Source organism: Somniosus microcephalus, chromosome 7, assembly GCF_052327205.1.
Source record: "Somniosus microcephalus isolate GS21.2 chromosome 7, FLI_Smic_1.0, whole genome shotgun sequence".
Classification (NCBI taxonomy): Eukaryota; Metazoa; Chordata; class Chondrichthyes; order Squaliformes; family Somniosidae; genus Somniosus; species Somniosus microcephalus.
In genome coordinates this window covers 172,280,693-172,308,551 of record NC_140993.1, presented here as the reverse complement: position 1 = coordinate 172,308,551, position 27,859 = coordinate 172,280,693, and the positions used below count along the sequence as shown (strand labels likewise).

Here is a 27,859-nt window from a genome sequence, read left to right as displayed (position 1 = left end):
GTGTGTTATTAATTGGTATGATTGGACAAGGATGAGGGTGAGTGTGAGAGGGGGCTAGTGAGATGGGGATGTGATAACGTAGATAGAGAGCGATGGGTGGAGGTGCAAGGTAAGTTGGTGTGAGTAAGGATGTGCAGGAGTAGGGTAGGGAAGGCAGAGTGATGGGGATGTGATGAGTGGCACAGCAGTATGAGGTTGAGTGTGGCTTTGCAGTAACATTTCGTGATCTACTGAGATCATTGAAAGGTTTGCACCGCTGCAGCCAGGTCCTCCTGGCCACATCCCTGCTTGTGCCCTCCTGTGCAATTTGCAATCAGGCTGCGTTGGTGTCCTGGTGAGATCCCTTCCGCCCATTGGAAGGGAAGAGAATCTCCCTGTGTGCTGTGACTCCCTCCATAAGCATATGGGGGGAGTCATGGGAGAGCCTGGGTGCAGCCGTGCACCTTTGTTCAGTGCTTGCAGCACCTCAATGCTGCAAAACACTGACAGCACAACTGTGAAAATCAATGTGGACATGGCCCCTTTATGGAAACCGGCTGATGACGCGTCATCAAATGACGTCATCAGACCCGCTTCCTTTTAATTGGCCGGGAACCTCGCAGAGCGGGCTTAACAGGCTCTATTAATGTAAAATCATGTCAGAGGCCGGGATCAAGACAGCTGCGGAGTCGGCACCCACCATGGACGTCGCCCGCGACAGACCCGCCGAGTTTAGTAAAATCCAGCCCTATTACTGCAAATTTGGTTTGCCCAGTCTATATGTAGATTAAAGTCCCCCATGATTACTGTATTACCCTTGTTACATGTGCCTCTAATTTCCTGATTTATACTCTGCCCTATATTACAATTACTGTTTGGGGGCCTATAAACTACTCCCACCAATGTTTTCGGTCCCTTGCTGTTGCTTAGCTCCACCCAAATTGATTCTATTTCTTGATTTTCTGATCTAATATCCTTTCTCTCTACTGCCTTTATCCCATCCTTTATTATCAGGGCTACCCATCCTCCTTTTCCATTTTGCCTATCCTAAAAGTTAAGTTTCCTGGAATATTTAGTTTCGCAACCACGTCTCCGTAATGGCTATTACATCAAACCTGTTCATTTCTATCTGCGCCATTAATTCATCTATTTTGTTACAAATGCTTTGCGCATTCAGATATATTGCCTTTAGCTTTGACTTTTTTCTATTATTCCCTGATGTCACCTTAGTCACTGATGCCCGATTACCTTTGTTACGCTCTCTGTCCTTTCCTGACCCATGCTGCTTATTTTTACCCAAAACTCTGCTCTGCTCTAGAGCCTTGATGTCTCTCTTGCTGCTTTTAAATTTACTCATTCCTGAATCCTCCCACCCCCCCTTCATTAGTTTAAAGCCCTGTCTACTGCCCTAGTTATTCGATTCGCCAGGGCACTGGTTCCAGCCCGTCCCAATGGAGCAGCTCCCTCTTTCCCCAGTCCTGGTGCCAGTGGCCCATGAAGCGAAACCCCTGCCTCACACACCACTCTTTCAGCCACACATTTAACCTTCTTATCTGCTTATCCCTGTGCCAATTGGCGTGTGGCTCAGTTACCAATCCAGAGATTATTATCTTTGAGGTTCTGCTTTTTAATTTGTGTATTGATGTAACGTGTATTGATTTGGTGGCTTTTGAACTCTATGACCGGAATTTTCCTGTTGTCAAGCATGCGAGTTTGGGGGCAGGTCAGCAGTAAAAATGCCGGAAATAGCGAGCACGTCGGGAACCCGCTGTCATCCCGTCGCCTCGCGCATTTAACTCTGGCGGCTTTGAAAGCGCGACACGGACCCAATCGGCAGAGGCCTGCGACCTCATTGAAATCATTAAATTCTTGTTGAGAGACCCTTAAGAGTGATTTTAAAGCTTTTGAGTTTAACTTCAGGAGCACGGGATTCACGGAGGTCGGGCACCTCGCCTGTGAAGGGGAGGCGGAAGCTCAGTGGCCATTGGCGAGTTCATTCATTGACAGCTGGGAAAAGCACATAAATACTGCAACATTACACCTCATTACTTGCCTCATGGAAAGGCTCTTGCTCACTCCATTTTGTCCACAGATTTTGGTGTCTGCAGCTTTCCACTCTCACTATCACAACATTGAGGGATCGGCCCTCTGAGCTCCACTTTACCTGTCCTCTACTACATCAGCATAGGTGCCACTTATACTGTCTCACCTTGGCCCTCAGAATCGGACCAAGATGAGCCCCACCACAAACAACACCAGCAGCAGCAACCACAACAGCAGTATTCTCCTCAACGACCTGATGCTCCACAGGAGAGAGGGGGGCATCACGGGGCTGCAGCGCGCTGAAGGCGATACCCCCAACACAGGGCATTCAGGCAGAGGATGAGCTTCCTCAACATGACTCAGCAGCAGTGCTTCAGGATGCTGAGGCTATTGCGCCAGGTCGTCGCAGACATTTGTAGCTTGCTGGAACAACACCTGCTGCCCAGAGGTCCGCCCTCAACTTCTTTGCCTCAGGTTCCTTCCAGGGATCTGCAGCAAACATTTGTGGGATCTCGCAGTCGGCCACCCACAGATGCATCACCCAGATGACTGATGCCATGTTTCACAAGTCAGCCAATTATATCAACTTTGCCACTGATGAGGCCAGTGTTACTGAGTGTGAACTTGGCTTTACAGCTCTGGCTGACTTCCCACAGGTGCAGGGCATTATTGACTGCATACATGTGGCCGTGAAAGCACCCTATCATCACCCAGGAGTGTTTGTAAACCACAAGGGCTTCCACTCCCTCAATGTGCAGCTCATCTGCAACCATAAAAAGATGATTATGTATGTGTGCGACAGATTCCCTAGCAGCTGTCATGACTTGTGCTGTGCCAGTCCACCCTCAGCACATCGCACCTCCAAACAGACTTACCGGCTGGCTGCTGGCAAGGGCTACCCACTGAAGACGTGGCTCATGACACCCTTGAGGATGCCAAGTACTGAGGTCGAGGAGCGTTATAATGAGAGCCAAATCTCATAAAGAATCCTTACAATGACCAATCCATTCCTCTCACCCAAAGCACCAATGCTCAAGGTTAAATGATGTCTCACCATTCACTCCAAGTGACAAAGCCACTTCCAAGGTTTGAGGCAAAAATGGACAAGTCCCGAAAGTGGTGCAAAGAAAAACATTTAAGTGTGTAATCAAAATAACTGAAATTTAACACTAAGATTTTGAGATACACCCATGTGTATCCCCTTGTGCATCTACTTTTGTGTCATTTTTCTTTTCCGAGTGCTTCTACGAGGTGCAACCCCTGTGGCTTCAGCAGCGGTAGAGGCAGGCTGCTCACTTCCCTGCTGCGACTCGTCAGACACTTTTAGCGGACGTCCTCTGGGTTTTGGAGCCTGTGATGGTCCCGCCAAAGTCTGCTCCACTTGCAACTGTGCAGGGGCCGACTCGGCCATCGGGATCCCAGGAGGCATGTGGGGCTCTGACTGAGGGGGAGGCAATGGGGGAGCACTTTGAGAAGAGCCCCTGCTTCTATGTCCCTTCTCACTATCATCCCTCTCATGGACCACCCATACCTACTGCACAGCAGTGGGGCAATGAATGCCCAAGTCTTCGGTTACATCCCTCCTTGAGAGGAGGTCTATGAGCACCTACCATCTGTTGTCCACAGCTAGCATGTGACAGAATGACATCTCATGTGAGTGGTGCATTTGCTGCTCCATGCAGGTGGCCATCCTTTCCATGGAACAGCACATCATTGCCATTGCCTGCGACATGTTGGTCCTCATGTTGGAGATGGACTCCTCCATTCTCTGAACATTTGCAGACATCACAGCTGCAAAAGATGTCAGAGCCTCACGCAATTGTTGCTGCCCCTCCAAGATCACCCTCTTTCTGGATGGCCATGGAGGCTCAACATGCAGCTGAGCAGAGCTGGGAGCGTCCTGCGCCCACCGGCGAGGAGTCTCCACTGCTGCCCCTGTCAACACCACCTGCTCTTGCTCACTTGTGAAATTGTGTGACACCAGGTGACGACTCTATGGAGCAAAGGACCCACCGAGGTGTGTGTATCTGCGCTGGTGCTGGGTGCACTTGGGTGTGCTGACGCTGCACCCTCAGAGGCTGGAAACATAGAAACATAGAAGATAAGAGCAGGAGTAGGCCATTCGGCCCCTCAAGCCTGCTCTGCCATTCAATGCGATCATGGCTGATCATCCAAATTCAGTACCCGGTCCCTGCTTTCTCCCCATACCCCTTGATCCCTTTAGCCTTAAGAAATATATCCAACTCCTTCTTGAATATATTTAATGTATTGGCCTCTACTGCCTTCTGTGGTAGAGAATTCCACAGGTTCACCACTCTCTGGGTGAAGAAATTCCTCCTCATTGCTGTCCTAAATGGCCTACCCCTTATCCTTAGACTGTGACCCCTGGTTCTGGACTCCCCGACCATCGGGAACATCCTTCCTGCATCTAGTCTGTCCAGTCCTGTCAGAATTTTATAAGTTTCAATGAGATCACCTCTCATTCTTCTAAACTCCAGCGAGTACAAGCCCAATCGACCCAATCTCTCCTCATACGTCATTCCTGCCATCCCAGGTATTAGCCTGGTGAATCTTCACTGAAATCCTTCCATGGCAAGAACATCCTTCTGCAGATAAGGCGACCAAAACTGCACACAATACTCAAGATGTGGTCTCACCAAGGCCCTATACAACTGCAGCAAGACATCCTTGTTCCTGTACTCAAACGCCCTCGCTACGAAGGCCAACATACCATTTGCCTTCTTAACCGCCTGCTGTACCTGCATGCTTACCTTCAGCGACTGGTGCACAAGGACACCCAGGTCTCGTTGCACTTCCCCTTCTGCCAATCTATTGCCATTCAGATGATAATCTGTCTTCCTGTTTTTGCCACCGAAGTGGATAACCTCACATTTATCCACGTTATATTGCATCTGCCATGCTTCTGCCCAATCACCCAACCTGTCCAAATCATACTGGAGTTTCTCGGCATCCTCCTCACAGCACACACGCCCACCCAGCTTTTTGTCATCTGCAAATTTGGAGATATTACATCTAGTTCCCTTGTCTAGATCATTAATATATATTGTGAATAGCTGGGGTCCAAGGACCGATCCCTGCAGTACCCCACTAGTCACTGCCTGCCAAAGACCCATTTATTCCAACTCTTTGCTTTCTGTCTGCCAACCAGTTCTCTATCCAAGTCAATACGTTGCCCCCAATCCCTTGTGCCTTAACTTTACACGCTAATCTCTTATGCGGGACCTTATCGAAAGCCTTCTGAAAGTCCAAATACACCACATCCACTGGTTCTCCCTAATCTATTTTACCAGTTACATCCTCAAAAAATTCCAGTAGATTAGTCAAGCACGATTTACCTTTTGTAAATCCATGTTGACTTTGTCCGATCCTGTCACTGTTTTCCAAGTGCTCTGCTATTACATCTTTTATAATGGACTCTAGCATTTTCCCCACTACCGATGTCAGGCTTTCTCTCTACCACCTTTTTTGAATAGTGGGGTAACATTAGCTACCCTCCAATCCATGGGTACTGTCATAAATCGCAACTTCTACAAGAAGTACCACTGAACAGCCAGCTGAGGGCGCTGCCCGAGGAGTATAAATACTCGGGCGTGGGCCCACCTTGGCCAGAGACAGACTGGAAACAGGAAGCCAGTGGCTACTAACTAGACCTCCATGTTTTGTTACAAGTCAATTAAAGCCTTGCTTTATGTACAACCAAGTGCGTAGTGAGTCTTTATTACGTCAGGCACTGTTCCAGATTCCATTGAATGTTGGAAGATGACCAGCAATGCATCTACTATTTCTAGGGCCACTTCCTTAAGTACCCTAGGATGTAGATTATCAGGCCCTGGGGATTTATCGGCCTTCAATCCCATCAATTTCCCTAACACCATTTCCCTACAAATACTGATTTCTTTCAGTTCCTCCCTTTCATCAGCCCCTATGTTCCCCAACATCTCTGGGAGGCTATTTGTGTCCTGTGTGAAGACAGAACCAAAATATGTATTTAATTGGTCTGCCATTTCTTTGTTCCCCATTATAAATTCCCCTGATTCTGACTGCAAGGGATCTACGTTTGACTTCACCAATCTTTTTCTCTTCACATATCTATCAAAGCTTTTACAGTCAGTTTTTATGTTCCCTGCAAGCTTACTCTCATATTCTATTTTCCCTTTCTTAATTAATCCCTTTGTCCTCCTTTGTTGAATCCTAAACTGCTCCCAATCCTCAGGTTTACTGCTTTTTCTGGCCAATTTATATGTCCTCTCCTTGGATTTTATGCTATCCCTAATTTCTCTTGTTAGCCACGGTTGAGTCACCTTTTGTGGTAAACCACGTTCACTATCGTATCACTGTTAGTAGTTAGCACTGTTCACCACTGTTCGTTATAACTGTATCACTGACCACTATTGTATCACGGTACGAGGTCGCCTCTTGCCACACTGCTATACCTGGGATGACCACTGCCGACTCCGCCTTGGCTCCACCCACCAGGCCAGGTATAAAGGTGAGCGACTGGCTGGTATTCCTCCTGCTTGGATCGGATCACCCACGAGAGTGGGCTCTGTTATTTAGTCAATAAAAACCTTTAGTCACCTTCGTAACTCTTCGCCTTTTATTGGAGGAATTGATAGGTATATCAATTTTATTGACTAAATTTAATGATGTCCGACAACGAGTCACAACCGGCGGAGGAGCCACCAGCGCAGCTCCCAGGAGCACAGCCACACCAGCCAGCTTGGCTGCGAGCCCTCAGACCGCCGTACCTGGACCTGAACCCACGAGCAGCAAACTCAGCCGCAGACTTTAAACACTGGCTGGTCTGCTTCGAATCATACCTGAGAGAATCCAGCGTCCCTCAGGCATCCAAACTAAGTGTCCTGCAGGCACAACTGAGCCCGAGAGTATACACTCTCATCGAGGACATGACTACCTACGAGACCGCCATCAACCTGCTGAAACAGAAGTACCGGACCCCGGTAAACTACATGTACGCTAGGCACCTCCTAAGATCACGGCCGCAACAGCCAGGAGAATCAGTAGCCGAATTCTCACAGGCGCTATATGCACTCGCCAGGAACTGTGACTTTAAATCGGTGTCGGCAGCCGAAAATACTGAAGATAATATCCGCGACGCATTCCTGAAAGGCCTACGGTCCGAGTACTCACGGCAAAGACTGCTGGAAGCTAAAGACCTCAGCATGGAAAAAGCTGAAGCCCTCGCTATCTCCCCGGAAGTGGCCCACCAAGATCAGGAAGCATTCACCAGGTACTGCTCGCGACCCTGGGACTCGGGCCCGACCCCTACCACAGCACCCTTCCCAGCGCCGCCCCCGGGACCTACCTCTGCGTCGGCGTCCCGGACCCGACCGGCCCCGCCACCCCCGGCACCGGCCCCGACATCGGGCATCCGCGATCGGGCCGCCGGCTGTTTTTTTTGTGGCCAGGAGAAGCACCCGAGGTCGCGCTGCCCAGCAAAGAACTCCATATGCAAAACCTGCCTGAAGAAAGGCCACTTCTCCAAGGCCTGCAGGAGCGGATCCTCAGAGGCCAGCAGTGCCGCATGCGAACTATGGGGGCGGCCATCTTCATTTAGGGCAACTGAGGCCAGCATCCCCACACATGAGTCATGGGGGCGGCCATCTTTGTTTAGGGCAACTGAGGCCAGCATCCCCACACATGAGTCATGGGGGCGGCCATCTTTGATTAAGGCAACCGACCCCAATAGTGCCTCATGTGAGCTACGGGGGCAGCCATCTTCTCCGTCATTTTGCCCTACCTCGTGGGAGACGCCATTTTACTCACCACGCCCGACCGCCTCGCCCGCAGATGACAACGACTCGCTCAGCTACACACTAGCTTCCGTCACCCTGGACCAAGCCCGCCCGCACCATCTGTCCAAGTCAATGATGGACATCAAAGTGAACGGCCACGCCACGACCTGCCTGTTCGACAGCGGAAGCACGGAGAGCTTCATCCACCCAGACACGGTGAGCCACTACTCCCTCTCTGTCCTACCAACGCGCAGCCGAATCTCGATGGCATCGAGGTCCCACGCCACGGACATCAGCGGCTACTGTGTCGTGACCCTGTCGGTTAAGGGCACGGAGTATAAAAACTTTAAACTCCTCGTCCTCCCCCATCTCTGTGCTGCTGTCCTACTAGGGCTGGACTTCCAATCCCACCTCCAAAGCGTAACCCTAGCATACGGTGGACCCCTCCCCCCACTCACAGTCAACAACCAGCAAACGTTAAACCGCCCACCGCGTAACACCTGCAGCCTCTCCACCCTCAAGGTCCCGCCACCCTCTCTGTTTGCTAACCTTACCCCTGACTGCAAACCCGTCGCTACCAAGAGCAGGTGGTATAGCGCCGGGGACAGAGCCTTCATTAGCTCTGAGGTGCGGCGCCTCCTGAAAGAGGGCATTATCGAGGGGAGCAGCAGCCCCTGGCGTGCCCAGGTCGTAGTCGTAAAGACCGGCGATAAAAACCGCCTGGTCATCGACTACAGCCAGACCATAAACAGATATACCCAGCTGGACGCATACCCCCTCCCCCGCATATCTGACATGGTCAATCAGATTGCACAGTATAAAGTATTCTCGACCATCGACCTGAAGTCGGCCTACCACCAACTCCCTATCCACCCTGAGGACCGCCAGTATACCGCCTTCGAGGCGAATGGGCGCCTATACCACTTCCTTAGGGTCCCCTTCGGTGTCACTAATGGGGTCTCGGTCTTCCAAAGGGAGATGGACCAGATGGTTGACCAGAACGAACTGCAGGCTACATTCCCCTACCTAGATAACGTCACTATCTGCGGCCGCGACCGGCAGGAACATGACGCGAATCTGGAGAAATTCCTCCGTACGGCCCAACGGCTGAACCTCACCTACAATAAGGAGAAATGCATGTTTAACACCACGCGCCTTGCCATCCTCGGCTGCGTAGTGGAGAACGGAATCATCGGCCCCGACCCAGAAAGAATGCGCCCCCTCATGGAGCTACCCCTCCCCCACTGCCCTAAAGCACTTAGGAGAACCCTGGGGCTTTTCGCCTACTATGCCCAATGGGTACCCAATTACGCGGACAAAGCCAGACCCCTCCTGAAAGCCACTTCCTTCCCCCTCACGGAGGAGGCGTGCGCGGCCTTCTCCCTCATTAAGGGAGACATAGCCAAGGCCACGATGCACGCAGTGGACGAGTCCATCCCCTTCCAGGTGGAGAGCGACGCATCCGACTTCGCCTTAGCCGCCACCCTAAACCAGGAGGGGAGGCCAGTGGCCTTCTTCTCAAGGACCCTACAGGGCCCCGAGATCCGACATTCGTCGGTCGAGAAAGAGGCCCAGGCGATCGTGGAGGCAGTACGGCGCTGGAGGCACTACCTGGCAGGCAAACGATTTACCCTCCTCACCGACCAGCGTTCGGTGGCTTTCATGTTTAATAACAAGCTGAAGGGCAAAATCAAGAATGACAAGATTTTGAGATGGAGAATCGAGCTCTCCACCTACGATTATGAGATCTTGTAGCGGCCAGGCAAGCTGAACGAATCCCCTGATGCCCTTTCACGAATGACATGCGCCAGCGCGCATATCGATAGGCTTCAGACCCTCCACGACCAGCTCTGCCACCCCGGAGTCACCAGACTCTACCATTTCATTAAGGCCTGCAACCTGACCTACTCCATCGAGGAGGTCAGGACCATGACCAGGAACTGCCAGACCTGTGCGGAGTGCAAACCGCACTTCTATAGGCCGGACCGAGCAAGCCTGATCAAGGCCACCCGCCCCTTCGAGCGCCTGAGCATCGACTTTAAGGGGCCCCTCCCGTCCTCTGACCGTAATGTGTACTTCCTCAACATCGTTGATGAGTACTCCCGTTTCCCCTTTGCCTTCCCCTGCCTCGACATGACCAGTAGCACGGTCATTAAGTGCCTGAATGCCCTCTTCGCCTTGTTCGGGTTCCCGAACTATATACACAGCGACCGGGGCTCCTCCTTCATGAGCGAGGAACTCCGGCAATACCTCCTAGAGAGAGGTATTGCAGCAAGCAGGACCACCAGCTACAACCCCAGAGGTAACGGTCAGGTGGAAAGAGAGAACGCGACGGTATGGAAGGCCGTCCTCTTAGCCTTAAAGTCTAAGGGCCTCCCAACCTCCCGCTGGCAAGAAGTCCTCCCGACAGCGCTGCACTCCATCCGGTCATTACTTTGCATGGCCACTAACACCACCCCCCATGAATGAATGTTCGTTTTCCCCAGGATGTCGACTACGGGAACCACTCTACCAACCTGGCTGACCGCCCCGGGGCCGGTCTGGCTGCGGAAACACGTGAGGGCCCATAAAACGGACCCCCTGGTCGAGAGGGTGAACCTCCTGCACGCCAACCCCCAGTACGCCTACGTGGCGTACCCAGACGGGCGGGAGGACACTGTCTCCCTACGAGACCTCGCACCCTCAGCCGATCCGGAAACACCGCCACCACCCCCCCCAACCCCAGCCCAGGTAGACGGCATGCCGGAACCCCACGAGCCCTCGCCGACCACGCAAACACCAGCATCAACACCGGATAAGGCACCAGCACCGGATAAGGCAACACCACCGCTGCGGCGATCGGAGAGGCTTACGAAGCCTCCGGACAGACTGACCTACCAGAATTGGTAGTACACTTCACCCCGCCGGACTTAATTCTAAACAAGGGGTGAATGTGGTAAACCACGTTCACTATCGTATCACTGTTAGTAGTTAGCACTGTTCACCACTGTTCGTTATAACTGTATCACTGACCACTATTGTATGACGGTACGAGGTCGCCTCTTGCCACACTGCTATACCTGGGATGACCACTGCCGACTCCGCCTTGGCTCCACCCACCAGGCCAGGTATAAAGGTGAGCGACTGGCTGGTATTCCTCCTGCTTGGATCGGATCACCCACGAGAGTGGGCTCTGTTATTTAGTCAATAAAAACCTTTAGTCACCTTCGTAACTCTTCGCCTTTTATTGGAGGAATTGATAGGTATATCACCTTTTTTGTTTTATTTTTATGCCAAACTGGGATGAACAAGTTCTGTAGTTCATCCATGCGGTCTTTGAATGTTTACTATTGCCTATCCACCGACAACCCTTTGAGTAACATTCCCCAATCAATCCTACCCAACTTGCGCCTCAGACCATCGTAGTTTCCTTTATTTAAATTCAGGACCCTAGTCTCTGAGCCAACGATTTCATTCTCCATCTTAATGAAGAATTTGATCATATTATGATCGCTCCGACCCAAGGGGCCTCGTACAACAAGATTGCTAATTAATCCTTTCTCATTACATAATACCCAGTCTAAGATCGCCTGATCTCTAGCTGGTTCCTCGACATATTGGTCCAGGAAACCATCCCGTAAACACTCCAGGAATTCCTCCTCCACAGTATTGTTACTAATTTGGATAGCCCAATCTATATGTAGATTAAAGTCACCCATGATGACAGCTGTGCCCTTATTGCATGCTTCTCTAATTTCCCTTTTAATGCCTTCCCCAACCTCCGCATTACTGTTTGGATGTCTATATACCACTCCCCCTAACGTTTTCTGCCCCTTGGTATTTCTCAATTCTACCCATACAGATTCCACATCATCAGAGCTAATATCCTTCCTTACAATTGTGTTAATCCCTTCTTTAACCAGCAATGCTACCCCACCTCCCTTTCCTTTTTGCCTATCTTTCCTGAATATTGAATACCCCTGGATGTTGAGTTCCCAGCCTTGGCCACCCTGGAGCCATGTTTCCGTAATCCCAATCAAATCATATTCATTTACCTCTATTTGCGCAGCTAATTCATCCACCTTATTACAATGCTCCTCGCATTAAGACACAAAGCTTTCAGGCTTGTGTTTTTAATGCTCTTAGACCTATTAGAATTATTATTTACTGTGGCCATGTTTGATTTAAACCATTGATTTCTATGACTGCCACTTTTGTTTTTCTCCTTCCTATCTTTTGCTTTTATCTTTTTTTCCCTTTCCTCTGTCCCCCTGCTCAGGTTCCCAACCCCCTGCCATTTTAGTTTAAACCCTCCCCCAGAGCACTAGCAAACACTCCCCCTAGGACATCGGTCCCGGTCCTGCCCAGGTGCAAACCGTCCGGTTTGAACTGGTCCCACCTCCCCCAGAACCGGTTCCAATGTCCCAGGAATTTGAATCCCTCCCCCTCACACCATTCCTCTAGCCACGTATTCATCTGAAATATCCTTCTATTTCTACTCTGACTAGCACGTGGCACTGGTAGCAATCCTGAGATTACTACCTTTGAGGTCCTATTTTTTAATTTACCTCTTAACTCCCTGTATTCAGCTTTTGGAGGTTCCAATGAAGAGTTGTCTTTCTCCTCCGACTGGACAGTGGGCAGGGGGGTGGGGCAGTTGATGGACCTGTGGGAGAGTAAAGAGATGAATTAGAAGTGTTATAATAAGAATGGGTAATGTTATCATTATGCACATGATGGCATTTCACTGGTTGCTGACATCAGTCACCATGTGAGTGACTGCTGTATGTTATGTGGCTTTATGAGATGTGATTCTGTCACCAAGTTGCTGGAATGTCCCCCTCTTTCCATCTCCCACCGCCAGTGTGTCTCAAACTCCCAAAGTCTCCAGAGCCCCCTCTTCTCCTGCTGTTTGTTGGGTGAAGACTGGAAGGCCACCTCCAGTTCTCTGTCTCTCCCATGTGTTCTGGGCTGTTTTCTCCTGCAAGGAGGGAAAGAAGAGAAGTTTGAGTGAGAGTGATGGAACGAGTGTAAGGAATGGATAGATTACATCTGTAGAGGGTGATTATGAGGGAGTGGGGTGACAATGCCAAATGGCCTCTTTCTGTGGTGTTACTCGCTATGATTGCATTAGGATGAGGGTGCGTATGAGGGGTGGTTAGTCAGATGGGGATGTGAGTATGTACATAGAGAGAGAGGGATGGGTGGCGTGCAAGGTATGTTGGTGTTGAGGAATGATGTGCCTGGGAAGGCAGAGTGATGGGGATGTGTTGACAGGCACATCAGGATGAAGGTGAGTGTGGCCTTGCACTCACCTTTCCTGAGCTCATGAGATCATTGAAGCGCTTCCTGCACTGTATCCAGGTCCTGCTCACCACATCCCTGCTGCTGACCTCCTCAGCTATATCCAGCCAGGCACTTTTGGTCTTTCCGGCCTATGTATGGTGTCTGAAATCAAAGGAATATCTAGCAGACTAAAAGAGATAAAACTGTTGTCATTTTTGTCACAATTATATTAAGATACTGACCTTTTTAGAAACTAGTTACGTAGAACACTGGAATTTGTTTGCATGTCAAAAAGGAAATTACTTTTTTTAATGAACACTCTTGATTAGTCAGGAGTAATGTTCCAATGCATAATAATAAGCAAATCATTTTCTGAGGGATATAATTGCAGTAAAAAATATTCTCAATAAGAAGTTGTTATTTGTAATTAAGCACTTTACAAATGCATTCTGGCCTCTTTGGCTATGACCTTGGGATTGAAGCTGGAAGAGAGATTTATTGCTATACGAATAGTACTACAATAAACTGTACCAAAACATGCTTCTGGATAGAATGCATTAATTATGGAATCATTAACCTACATGAAATAATTTATTTTTGATGAAGATTAAAAGTTATACTTTACTACACAGTAATAATAAACCTTCTTAATTTGTATTTTGCTTTCAGATGATAAGTGTAATCCCAATATGATGAGTTTTTTTGAGCAGACATTTCCCAGCACTGACTTTGACAACAACACCCTAAACACATTCGATGCTTTCGACGCAGGATTGAAGTGGGACAGCCAGAGCATTGCAGGATTGGTGTTATTCCTTATTTGTATCTTATATTTGAGGTAATCACGAATATTAGTCTGTTCAGCATTTTACTACCACTGTACAACTGCTATGCTCATACTTTTATTATTCTGTGCTATTATACCACCACGTTTGTATCATTTTAGACACAAAAGCAGCAGTGCAACGAGCATTGTCACGGAGTCCGACTGACCTTATTAGGAACATATGAACAGGATTAGGCCATTCAGCCCCTCAAGCCTGTACCACCATTCAGTTAGATCATTTACACACCTTGGCTCCTTATCCTTAATACCCTGACCGAATAAAAATCTTTCAATGTCAGTTCTGAAATTTTCAATTGACATTGGGGAGAGAGTTCCAGATTACCACTACCCTTTGTGTGAAGAAGGGCTTCCTGTTATCATCCCAGAATGGGCTAACTATAATTTTAAGGCTGTAAAGGAACAATCTTTCTGGACTCCCCAACAGAGGAAAAGTTTCTCCCTGTCTACCCTATATAATCCTTTAATCATCTTAAAACACTTCAATTAGATCATCCTTTAATCTTCTATACACAAGGGAATACAAGCCTAGTCTATGCAACCTGTCCTCATAACGTAACACTTTTAGTCCTTGTATCATTCTGCTGAATCTGTGCTGAACCCCCTCCAAGGCCAACATATCCTTCCTGAGGTGCAGTGCCCAGAACTGAGTGCAGTGCTCCAGATGTAGTCTAACCAGAGCTTTATACAACTGTAGCATTACTTCCACCCTTTTTATTCCAGCCCCTTTGAGATAAAGACTAACATTCCATTAGCCTTTTAAATTATTTTTTGAACCTGTCCACTAGCTTTTATTGATTTCTGTACTTGGACCCCTAAATCTCTCTTCCTCCACAGTTCCTAGATTACCACTGTTGCACTTCACCTTATTGAACTGAAGCCAAAAGTTGTGACCAATCTCCAGTAGATAATCTCACACCACTTGGATTTTGCAGCAAATGTAGTAAAAATCCAGCCTGCTGCAAACAGTTTTTAACATTAGGAGCGAGTGCACACTCCTAACTGTAAAATGTTAAAATGGAATACAGCCCACTTGTGGAAGCTAGTGTGAGCAGAGTTCCATTCTTACTGGGAAGACTATAGGAACATAGGAACAGGAGTTGGCCATTAAGCCCCTCAAGCCTGTTTCCCATTCAGTGAGATGCTGACTCATTTGTATCCTAACTCCATCCACTCACCTTGGATCCATATCCCGTAATACCCTTGGCTAGTAAAAATCTATCAATCTCCGATTTAAAATGATTAATGAGCTAGCATCAGATGAGCCTATAACTTTGATTTCTAACTTAGCAGCACACTCTACAGGTAACAGTTTCAGACCAATATCTATAGTGTAACCTCGGAGGTGACAAGACTCAGGAGTGGCCACACCTTGACTACTGTGTACAATTCTGGTCGCCGTGTTATAGCAACGATATCCAGGCACTGGAGGCAGCACAGAAAAGGGTAACCAAACTGAAAACTCACTTAAGAGGAGAGCTTGAAGAGACTGACATTGTTTATTTTGGAGAAGAGAAGACTCAGGGGAAATGTTATTCAAGTATTCAAGATTCTTAAAGGAATAGATAAATTGAACCCCAATCAAACTGTAAAGCCAGGGCATACAGACTCACACTGGGAAGAGGGAAGATGGGTAGACAGTTTAGATTTTAAGGCCTAGAAATTCAGTTGTTAGCGCCAGCCGCTAGCGCCTTAGGAGGAGGAGAAGTGGGGCGCTAAGCGGCTAGCGCCCAGGCGCGGCGCGATCTGCGCTCTCGCGAACTTCACTCAAGATTTAGCGGCGGTGCAAAACCGCAGCGCCCGCTCAGCTGCGCGCGCAGATCCTGACGTCATTTCATGGTGCAACACCCTTGGTGCGCCCCGACCCGGAACTTCAGTGGCGCCCCCCTTCTGTGTGCCTGGCGCCCCCAGCGACTGGTAGAGGGGAACGGTTCCCAGTCGCTGCGGGGCACGGGGGGTGCTATTTAAAGGGGACTCCTCCTGCATTATAAGTGGCAGCCATTTTGTGCCAATCCTTCTGTGTGAGAGACAGATATTTGGAGAGGAGCTTTCTGCTTTGACTAAGCGCTCGCACAGGTACTTCTGGCTTCAGGCCAGAGCTTTGCACTTGGATTTAACTTTCAGTGCCATAGCCTTGAGCCACCACATATAATGGGGGCTGCAATGGGTGGAAACGTTGGCTTTCTGCATTGCATTCAAAGGTCTCAGAAACGCCGTGAGAGAGTGCCAGTCATGGCCAGATGGAGAAGGGCCAACAGGCGTCGGCACAGGAGGCCTTACCCACCCAGGGTATACCGCCAGTAGTTCTCATATCTGAACATGTCTGAGGAGCAGTGTGTTCGGAGGCTGCGATTCAGAAGGGAGGTGGTCACTGAGATTTGCCACCTGCTTCGCAGAGATCTGCAGCCACAGCTGAGGAGCAGGACGTCTCTGTCGGTGGCAGTGAAGGTGATGGTGGCTCTCAACTTCTATGCCACTGGCTCCTTCCAATCCGCTACTGGGGACATTGCCAACATCTCCCAGTTCGCGGTACATTGCTCCATCCGCCAGGTGACCAATGCCCTTTTCAGAAGGAGACGTCAGTACATCTCCTTCCCCATGACCCTGGACAAGCAGCAAGAGCGTGCAATGGGATTTGGAAGAATAGCGGGCTTCCCCATGGTCCAGGGCGCCATTGACTGCACGCATGTGGCTTTGCGGGCACCTCTAGAGAATGCCGAGGATTACCGCAACCGGGAGGGCTACCATTCGCTCAACGTCCAGTTGGTGTGTGACCACAGGCAGCTGATACTAGCTGTCAATGCCCGCTTTCCAGGCAGCAGCCACGATGCCTTCATCCTGCGCCAGACTTCTGTGGCAGACATTTTTGAAGCCCAGGCTCACCCACGAGGATGGCTTCTCGGCACCTAGCTGATGACCCCGCTCCGTGCGCCCAGCACCCCTGCTGAAGAGCGATACAATGACAGCCATCAAGCTACCAGGAACATCATTGAGCACACAATCAGCGTGCTCAAGCAATGGTTCCGCTGTCTGGGCCGTTCCGGAGGAGCCCTACAGTACTCACCTGAGCGAGTCTCCCATTTCGTTGTAGTGTGCTGCATGCTGCACAACCTGGCTATCCTCGGGACTCAGCTACTGCCAGCAGACATTGGAGGACCACCAGAGGAGGAGGAGGAGGAGGAGTACCAAGACGGGAGGGAGGCACAAAGTGCAAGGGCCGTCCGTCAGCGGCTTATTGCAACTCGGTTCTAGGCCCCCTCTCAGGGAATGGCTTGTGCCAATGAAAGAACATGAATGGAGCTGCTCCGCAAACCCTCAGCCGGTCAAGGCAACAAATAGCTCAAAGTGCAAACATGGACAATGTGAATAAAGAAATTTTTTTATTGTGCAAACTCTGTGCCCTTCCCGCATGACAAACTAATTCAGATAAACCCCCCAAAAAACAGTCAGAGACATAACTGGCTCTCACAACCTTGAGAAAATGAAAAAAACAGTTGAACAAAAATGATCATGATCCTCGGCCTTCATATAAAAAACAAACACAATATTCCCGGCCCTCATATAAAAAACAAACACAACATTCTCGGCCCTCATATAAAAAACAAACACAACATTCTCGGCCCTCATATAAAAAACAAACACAACATTCCCGGCCCTCATATAAAAAACAAACACAACAGTCTCAGCCTTCATATGTAAAGAAAACATTCTCGGCCTTCATATATAAAAAAAACATTCTCGGCCTTCATATATAAACACAACATTTGGCCACACCTTCTACTTTTTCCCCTATGAGGGTGATCCGCCTCGCGAGTGGCCCCTTCCCGCCCTGCAGCTCCTCCTCAATGGGACCCCAGTGGCTGCAGCAAGGCTGGGGGAAGGCTGCTGAGGGTCAGATGGTGAGACAGCAGATGCCCTTGGGGGACGGCCTGGACCAGCTCTGGGCCTGGACGGCCTGGCTGCTGACTGCTTCAACTCTGCTTGGGCGGCAGCAGTCTGTCCTACGGGTGGTGGCAGCTGCAGTGGAGGAGTGACAGTGTTGGCTGCAGGAATGCTGCCAACCTGACAAAGCACAGGCACTCCCTGGTCGGCTGATACACTGGCACTCGCACGGGCCAGCACTGCAGCATGCACAGCAATCTGCTGAAGCACAGATTGCTGGGCTGCTGCGGCGCGGCGAGGGCCCCGGCGATGCCTGGCCGATCCAGCGAGGGTGGCAGCAGTTAGTGCCCGTGTGGCCCTGATCTGTGTCTGCATCAGACCAGCCAGTGAATGCACGGCATGACTGAGTACTTGGCTGGAAGCCGCCTGTGATGCAGCGAAGTCCTACTGACTCCTAGCCTGTGCTGCCGCGAAGTCCTGCAGACTCCTGGCCTGTGCTGCCCTGAATTCCTGAACACTCCTTGCCAGTGACTCTATGAAGTCAGGCATCCTTGCCACTGCAGCCATGAGCTCAGTGTGCCTGCGTTCAGCCTGGGCGCCCATTTCACCAAGGAGCCGCACCTCCTCTGCGCTCACCGCAGCAGGACTGGAGGCCGCACTCACCCTCCCGGGAGAAGGCCGCCGAGCTTCCCCACCCCTCCCGCGTTGCTGCAGTCCACTGGGCCCCGGAGCTTCACTCTCCTCAGACCCTTCCCCCCTGCTCCCCTCCAGGGAAGACGTGTCCCCATCATGGCCATGGGCTGCCTCGGCTGAGGGTGGCACTGATGGGCGGCTTCCTTTTCCTCCTCCTCGAATTCAGAATCACTCACAGTGCCAGCTTGAGGGCCCGCCTCCTCACCTGGCGAATCAGCATCTGAAAGCAGGGAGGCACAAGAGTTGCTTTAGAGTGAGGACAGGGCGGCAGTGAGGGAGGCATGAGTGCTGCTATGCACTGCATTGGTTCGCTAGTGGCAAAGGATACTGGTGTGAGGCACAAGTGGAAAGAGAGAGGTCAAAAAGGTGATGACCTTACCATTGCTGTCCAGAACAGGGTCGGCATCTCCACTGGCGATGGGGCCAATCAGCCGGCCTCCCATTATCCGCTCCACTCGCTGCTCCAGGTCGCTGAGCTCTTTCAGGTCAGGATGGCCTCCCCCAGTCCGTAGCTGCTGCCTGCAATTGTGGGCCAGCTTGCCCTGCAAGAGAAAGGACGACCTCTAAGTACAGTGTCAAGCCCTGATCTTGCCTGCACTGCCTTCCATGGTGGAATAGCCCTGACACTGTCAAGCCCTGATCTTGCCTGCACTGCCTCCCATGGTGGAATAGCCCTGATGGTGTCAAGCCCTCATCTTGCCTGCACTGCCTCCCATGGTGGAATAGCCCTGACAGTGTCAAGCCCTCATCTTGCCTGCACTGCCTCCCATGGTGGAATAGCCCTGACAGTGTCAAGCCCTCATCTTGCCTGCACTGTCTCCCATGGTGGAATAGCCCTGACAGTGTGTAAAGTGCTAAATGTGCAAGTGATTTTCATGAGAGTCCCATAGCTGTTGGATGAGGGCTGGGCATTGGGGCTTTCAGGTCCCTTTGGCCAGAAACTGAGGTGCACATGCAGGGATGAAGAGGATAGTGGAAAGGGTACTCACCCTGACAACCCGAGTGAGGTCGTTGAACTTTTTTCTGCATTGCACTGGAGTCCTGGCAATCATGCTGTTGGTGGTCACCCTGTTTGCCACCTCCCTCCAGGCTTTTCGATACTCGCTGGGCAGCGGCCTCCTCCCACTGTCAGGGAAGAGGACAGGTCGCCTGCGCTCCACTGCGCCAACCAGTAGCTTCAGGGCACCCTCGCTGAAGCGCTGCGCTCGCTCCCTAGCCTTCTCCATTGTCCTGGGCGTTGAACTGTTGAAGCAACAATGGTCAGGCCTTGCTTCAGGGCTGCAGTGTGCAGGGCGTGGCAGTCAAACAAATCGAACCTCCCCCTTTAAGAGCTGACCGGCGCCAGCGTGTCTGCCTTCAATCAGCAACTCGCCGCACCTGCGCTGCGCCCGCCCTCGGTGTTAGCGCCTCAGCTCGCCGGCTTAGCGCCTTATGATAGTCGTGCACCGCCTGCTTTAGCGCAGCAGCAACCTCTTGGGGCGAAGGTGGCGCAAAGTTGCGCCGGTCGCTAAATTTAGCGAACGCCCGGCTGCAGCGCCCCAAACGTGGCAATACTGAATTTCTAGGCCTAAGTGTTTTATGTAGATGGTAGTGAATGTGGGCAACAGATTGTCCAGCGAGGGAGACAGTATGGAAAAAGGTTAAAGGAAAATTGGAGAGCTATATGAGGGTATGGAGGATTGAAATGTAGGGGGCTAGCCAGGTGGACTGCATTCTTTCCCAATCCTGCACTTTCTTATGTTCCTCAGCCCCGATTGATAGATTTTAAAGTCACAGTTTATTAAAACTGAGTACCATTGATTTTTAAACTAATTCTATTGATGTTGCATTTTGTCAGCATTAGGAAGTCCAGCTGCACACAGAGGCATAGCCACTCCATCAATATTCCAGATGCTGGATCTTTGGAAAATGTATCAATACAGGAAGGCTGTGAAGAAGTGCATCGATTTCAGGACAATGAAAAGGAAGGGGTTCATTACAGCTATTCTTTTTTCCACTTTATACTTTTTCTGGCCTCTATGTACGTTATGATGACACTAACTAACTGGCACAGGTAAGAGGTAAAACAATACCATTGCTGAACCATCTTAAGGCACAATCTTAACATTAAAAATGAAGGCCCCAAAATTTCGGGAGTCCGGGAGAGTATAGCCCAGGTGAATTGCCCATGGGAAAGGACACAATTTGGGATAGAACCTGGATGACTCTTTCGCCCGCCTACCCCCATGTTCGAGGACTGTTTTGGTAGTATTTCTGGGGAGTTCTCGTGTTATCCCAGGAATTATACTCTCAGTAAGCTCAGTGGAAGCCACACTAGTTGAAAGCTGGCTGAGTTTGACAGTCGGCCTTCATAGATACATAGATAGGAGCAGGAGTAGGCCATTCGGCCCCTCGAGCCTGCTGCGCCATTCAATGCGATCATGGCTGATCGTCCAAATTCAGTACCCTGTCCCTGCTTTCTCCCCATATCCCTTGATCCCTTTAGCCTCAAGAAATATATCTAACTCTGTCTTGAATATATTTAATGAATTGGCCTCTACTCCCTTCTGTGGTAGAGAATTCCACAGGTTCACCACTCTCTGGGTGAAGAAATTCCTCCTCATTTCTGTCCTAAATGGCTTACCCCTTATCCTTAGACTGTGACCCCTGGTTCTGGAGTCCCCGACCATCAGAAACATCCTTCCTGCATCTAGTCTGTCTAGTTCTGTTAGAATTTTATAAGTTTCAATGAGATCCCCTCTCATTCTTCTAAACTCCAGCGAGTATAAGCCCATTCAACCCAATTTCTCCTCATACGTCATTCCTGCCATCCCAGATATCAGCCTGGTGAATTTTCGCTGCACTCCCTCCATGGCAAGAACATCCTTCCTCAGAAAAGGCGACCAAAACTGCATACAATACTCAAGGTGTGGTCTCACCAAGGCCCTGTACAACTGCAGCAAGACATCCTTGTTCCTGTACTCAAACCCTCTCGCTACGAAGGCCAACATACCTTTTGCCTTCTTAACTGCCTGCTGCACCTGCATGCTTACCTTCAGCGACTGGTGCACAAGGACACCCAGGTCTCATTGCACTTCCCCTTCTGCCAATCTATTGCCATTCAGATAATAATCTGCCTTCCTGTTTTTGACACCAAAGTGGATAACCTCGCATTTATCCACGTTACATTGCATCTGCCATGCTTCTGCCCAATCACCCAACCTGTCCAAATCATACTGGAGTTTCTCGGCATCCACCTCACAGCACACACGCCCACCCAGCTTTGTGTCATCTGCAAACTTGGAGATATTACATCTAGTTCCCTAGTCTAGATCATTAATATATATTGTGAATAGCTGGGGTCCTAGGACCGATCCCTGCGGTACCCCACGAGTCACTGCCTGCCATTCAGAAAAAGACCCGTTTATTTCAACTCTTTGCTTTCTGTCTGCCAACCAGTTCTCTATCCAAGTCATTGACCCAGAAATTCGGGTCGGGGGCTTCCCGCGGGTGCAAGCCCCCGACCTGCACTTACCTTGCCTGCCGGCAGTTGAGCTCTGGGAGGTTATTTGTGTCCTCCTTTGTGAAGACAGAACAAAAGTATGTATTTAATTCGTTTGCCATTTCTTTGTTCCCCATTATAAATTCCCCTGATTCTGACAGCAAGGGACCTATGCTTGACTTCACCAATCTTTTTCTCTTCACATAGCTATAAAAGCTTTTACAGTCAGTTTTTATGTTCCCTGAAAGCTTACTCTCATATTCTATTTTCCCTTTCTTAATTAATATCTTTGTCCTCCTTTGTTGAATCCTAAACTGCTCCCAATCCTCAGGTTTACTGCTTTTTCTGGCCAATTTATATGTCCTCTCCTTGGATCTTGTGCTATCCCTAATTTCCCTTGTTAGCCATGGTTGATTCACCTTTTTTGTTTTATTTTTATGCCAAACTGGGATGAACAAATTCTGTAATTCATCCATGCGATCCTTGAATGTTTGCCATTGCCTATCCACCGTCAACCCTTTGAGTGACATTCCCCAATCAATCCTACCCAACTCGCGCCTCATACCATCGTAGTTTCCTTTATTTAAATTCAGGACCCTAGTCTCTGAGTCAACTACTTCACTCTCCATCTTAATGAAGAATTCTATCATATTATAATCGCTCTGACCCAAGGGGCCTCGCACAACAAGATTGCTAATTAATCCTTTCTCATTACATAGTACCCAGCCTAAGATGGCCTGATCTCTAGTTGGTTCCTCGATATATTGGTCCAGGAAACCATCCCGTATACACTCCAGGAATTCCTCCTCCATAGTATTGTTACTAATTTGGTTAGCCCAATCTATATGTAGATTAAAGTCACCCATGATAACTGCTGTGCCCTTATTGCACACTTCTCTAATTTCCCTTTTAATGCCATCCCCAACCTCCGCATTAATGTTTGGAGGTTTATATACCACTCCCACTAAATTTTCTGCCCCTTGGTATTTCTCAGTTCTACCCATACAGATTCCACATCATCAGAGCTAATATCCTTCCTTACAATTGTGTTAATCCCCTCTTTAACTAGCAATGCTACCCCACCTCCTTTTCCTTTTTGCCTATCTTTCCTGGAGCCATGTTTCCGTAATCCCAATCAAATCATATTCATTTACCTCTATTTGCGCAGCTAATTCATCCACCTTATTACGAATGCTCCTCGCATTAAGACAGAAAGCCTTCAGGCTTGTTTTTTTAACGCTCTTAGACCTTTTAGAATTATTACTTACTGCGGCCATGTTTGATTTAACTTAATTTCTCTGACTGCTACCTTGGTTTTTCTCCTTCCTGTCTTTTGCTTCTATTCTTGTTTCCCTTTCCTCTGTCTCCCTGCTCAGGTTCCCAACCCCCTGCCATTTTAGTTTCAACCCTCCCCCAGACATTGGTCCCGGTCCTGCCCAGGTGCTAACCGTCCAGTTTGTACTGGTCCCACCTCCCCCAAAACTGGTTCCAATGTCCCAGGAATTTGAATCCCTCCCCCTTGCATCAGAAGGCAGCAAACTTTGTCCAGGTATAGGTAATTGATCCCAAGAGTTTAATTACCTTAAAAATTAACGGAAACATTTCCCTTCATGGAAAAGAAAACGAAATGGGGCATTTTCAATTGGGCCCCATAAGGGCCACTCGCTCTGATATTGGAGTGGCATGATGCTGCTTCAATTTTTCAAATGACAGTCAGGACGGGCACCTCTGTTGTACCTGTACAGTTGTGGGCCTCCCATCGCAAGTTTACAATATGTGATTTGGGATGGATTCCATGTCCTTGGTTTCAAGCGGCTGGAAGTCCCGCTCTGCTGCATTTTCAGTTGCAGAGCAGGGACTCCAAAATTCGGGGCCATACTTCCCATTTTTCTTTGGAAGTTTATGTTCTCTAAATGGATTAACATCCACTAACTTGAAACATAGAAACATAGAAGATAGGAGCAGGAGTAGGCCATTCGGCCCTTCGAGCCTGCTCCGCCATTCAACGAGATCATGGCTGATCATCCAAACCCTAGCACCCGGTCCCTACACCGACAGCCATCCCACCCAAGCCCTATCCCCGTAACCCCACGTATTTAATCCCCCCTAACACTAAGGATCAATTTTTTAAATTTTTTTATCATGGCCAATCAACCTAACCCGCACATCTTTGGACTGTGGGAGGAAACCGGAGCACCCGGAGAAAACCCATGCAAACACGGGGAGAATGTGCAAACTCCACACAGACAGTCACCCGAGGCCGGATTTGAACCCGGGTCCCTGGCGCTGTGAGGCAACAGTGCTAACCACTATGCAACCAATATGATCTCATCTTTAGAAACCAAGTTCATTGATCACTAGATCACTGACTGATAGATATTTATTTCTCACTGACAGCTATATAGAATTACAACTATGCATTTTTCCACCCAAGGTGCTTCCTGTTCACTTAAAGCAATGTTTCCACTAGGCTGCGCGGCTGTGCTGCGGACTGGAGGTCCGCACAGGCTGTGCACTGACTTTTACATGGAAGAAATTGCGCATGCGTGAAAATTTGAATGGGCCGTGCTAACAGTTAAGGGGACCATGCACAAAAACAAAATTAGAGGGAACATTGTTTACAAATGACTCAGATATCTTGTAATTGGCATACACTTATTTAGTAAATACAATGCAAGTGTTTTCCATTGTAAAAAAAATGGTTTTCTTTGCAAAAATTGTTTTTGCAATTTACAACAAAGCAGAATATTTCTGATTATCGACTCTCCTCCGAGTTAAATTAGTTCTTGTGAGTACATCTTACTGATTCATAATTAGAAATTCGAAATGAAGATTCCTACTAAGGCTTCAGAATTACAACTCAAAATGTTAGGCCATCATATTTAAGGCTAGAAATCACTATTACAAGAATGGCAGATAAACACTTAAAACATCTGTTTGATACTTTTATTTTTTAATGGAGGTGTTAACTTATAAATAAATAAAGGAATTTCAGTTGTATAGTATCTTTCACATCCTCAGGACTCCCCAAGGCTTCACAGCCAATTAAATACTTTTGACGTGTAGCCATTGTTACAACTTACTGTTGCTGACTCAAACTGGAGAAATTCCATGTGGATTGTAAATATTTTATATCATGTAAACATATCTACCACCATGTATATTGGAATTTCTTTCCTGACATCATTTATCCATCAACCACTTGCTGTAGACAAGGTAGCAAATCAGGCTGGTTATTAACACTGCGACAGGACTATGGCACAGATAGTCTTTATATTGCAAGCAGGTGGTCACAACCTCCCATTGGTAAGATTTTGAATGTAATACCTTCAAAACCTTTGTAACAAAAACATTCCTCAAAAAGAGGTATCTTTTGTTAACATTTACTTTCTAATAATCCATTTTTGCCTACATGTACCATTGATAGAAATGGCAGAGGCTGTATCTGGAATGAGAACAGGGCGGTAAGTGGTGCACTGCCATTTTCAGCTCACTACCACCCCGTTCCTGCTGAGCAGAGGCCCTGAAAATCGTTCCTATAGAAAAAAAAGTGCACGCAGAACCAGAGGGATCATTTTCAACTTCACCACCTGTGTGGTAATCTGGCAGAGCGCATTGACCACCCATGGAACGAAAATCAGGCGGGTTCTGCAATGGACACAATCCACTCCCAAGCAGCGAAGTTGAAAATTACCCCCAGAGAGTCTAATGAGAGATAATTTGATTGTTTGCTGTTGTAGATTATTTGTATCAGGCTTCCAAATGGATATGATAGCTTTAATGCAATAAATTGATGAGTGCTATCAAAGTATTAAGGAAGAATATCAATATTATCAATGATATATGTGATAAAAAGGTAGACAATAGACAGGTAACTTGCTCGTCAGAGCTCTAACCTGTTTTCTGAATTGCATCCACAGTGCTTAGCAATTTCTAAAGCATATGCGGTCATTTTTAACACGATTCTTAAAATTATAATGTTATAAATTCATTCAAAATTTCCAAAATGATATAGGAGGCAAATGATACCATGGCATGGATTCCAAAGAATACCTTTCATCATGATTCAGTTGAAGTTGCCGCTGCAGTGGACCCAGTTTAACGACTTTTCAAGAGCACGTTATATCTTTGTATATTGATGATGATCGGGGAAAGTACAACCACAATTGCCTATTCTTACACACTGAGCTTGCACTAATGAAATTTAAAAAAAATCTTCCTGGGGGACAGATTCAAAAATTTCGTTTTTCTCTTTGTTTTGTTTATGGATTACAAAAAAGGCCCTGCGATTACAAAGTGGGATATTGGCTTACCTAATGTGTTTGGCTAAAATTCCTCTTTATTTTAACAGAGATGATAACTGCTTTATTTTAAATAGATTAATGCCTCTGCTAAAATTTCAGACAAAAGTGTTAAGCATTTATATGCAATTATCCCATAGAATCATTTCAGGGCCGTAACTTTATAGAGGAGCTTAAAGATTTTTTTTAAAAATCTCATTTTAATTTAGTTCATAGTGATAAAACCATTATTTCTGATCAAATTCTAGAAGGTTTAAGGTAACTGATAGTAGCTTTCTTGCATTCCATATACAGTCATACTCCTGATTTTAAAAGTGTATCAAGCAGTTGGATTGCGGTGTGGATGAAGATTGCCTCCAGCTGGGTCTGCAGTTCCCTTTACATCTGGACACTTTTGGCTCCCCTGGTTCTTTCCAAGCAAGATGATTTTGAAGAACACATGAACTAAGAATGAAGTGAAGCAGGAGATAACTTCCTGAAGCATATCTTCGTAAATAACAATTTTACACTAATCTAAATGAAATGTGAATTTTCAATCTATGTTAATCATTGTGGCCAAAGAATTTGTGTCAGTTGTTAACGGAGAATAATTGCAGAAGCTAATAGTTTAACAATGGGTAACCAGCTGGTTGGACAGCTGACAGAAATCAGGTGATCCTCAATTGTGAGGACTAAACATTCAGTTATTTGTGAGGCCCAATGAAGTAGCAATAAATATACCAGCATTGACACATACAGAAAATTATAAACCAAATACAGAAATTGTGAAAATGATCACATAGATTGATAATCGTATTTAGTCATTATGGCCATTATTAGTTGTGAGGTTCTTATTACCTACCCTAGCTTTGCTCAGGTCTGTAATAATCCCCTCAGGGTCTGTAATAACCATAATGCCTCCTGAAATGATGTTATTGTTACCCAATATATAATGCAATAAAATATAAAAACTATTATTACTCATTCCAATGCTTTTAGATCATTGAATAGCAATATTATTATAGCTTACTCATTATTCCATGTCATTATCGTAAAGATACTTGAATTTAACTATAAATATTGTAAAAAAACAAGTCAATATAGTCTGTTAATAATGTCCTATCAATTTAAAGTTGACAGATGCAATAGTGAGTTTCAACATTGGTACATATATTGTTAATAGCCGTAATCAGATTATGTTTCTGATTTCTGCCTTGAGTAGGATCAGCAGTGAAAGTCCAAATTAAGAATGCTTGTGATTTTTGTATTTAATGTTGTCCAGCTCTCAATTTATCTGTGGAAGTATATAGTAGCTAGAATATTATAAACATTATTTATTAAACCCCGTTGCTTGTTGTATGTTCTAGGAAAGTAGAACATTGGAGTTGATATTGTTGCAAATACTATTGTAGTACAATATATTGGAATGTATTGTAGCAAAACTGCAGAGCTCACATAGCAAAGGAGTCTCTTACAACACAGCTTAGACAGCAGGTGCGCAATAACTTTTCTGCCAATGGTGCTTTTCATTTTTTAAATTAATTCTCAGGATGTGGGTGTCACTGGCAGGGGCAGCATTTATTGTTCATCCCTAGTCGTCCTGAGAAGGTGGCGG

The 27,859-nt window shown here is 47.7% G+C and overlaps 1 protein-coding gene across 1 annotated transcript in view; it reads left to right on the top strand.

Annotated features, from left to right (window-relative positions):
- Nucleotides 1-27,586, top strand: part of LOC147115006 (serine incorporator 1-like) — a 230,823-nt gene extending 203,237 nt beyond the window's left edge. The window contains exons 8-10 of the mRNA XM_085993204.1: nucleotides 13,734-13,902; nucleotides 20,321-20,536; nucleotides 26,560-27,586. Of these exons, the coding sequence (XP_085849330.1) occupies nucleotides 13,734-13,902; nucleotides 20,321-20,536; nucleotides 26,560-26,713 (539 nt within the window). The 3' untranslated portion in view covers nucleotides 26,714-27,586. The remainder of the gene's footprint in view (nucleotides 1-13,733; nucleotides 13,903-20,320; nucleotides 20,537-26,559) is intronic.
- The last annotated feature ends 273 nt before the right edge of the window (nucleotides 27,587-27,859 follow it).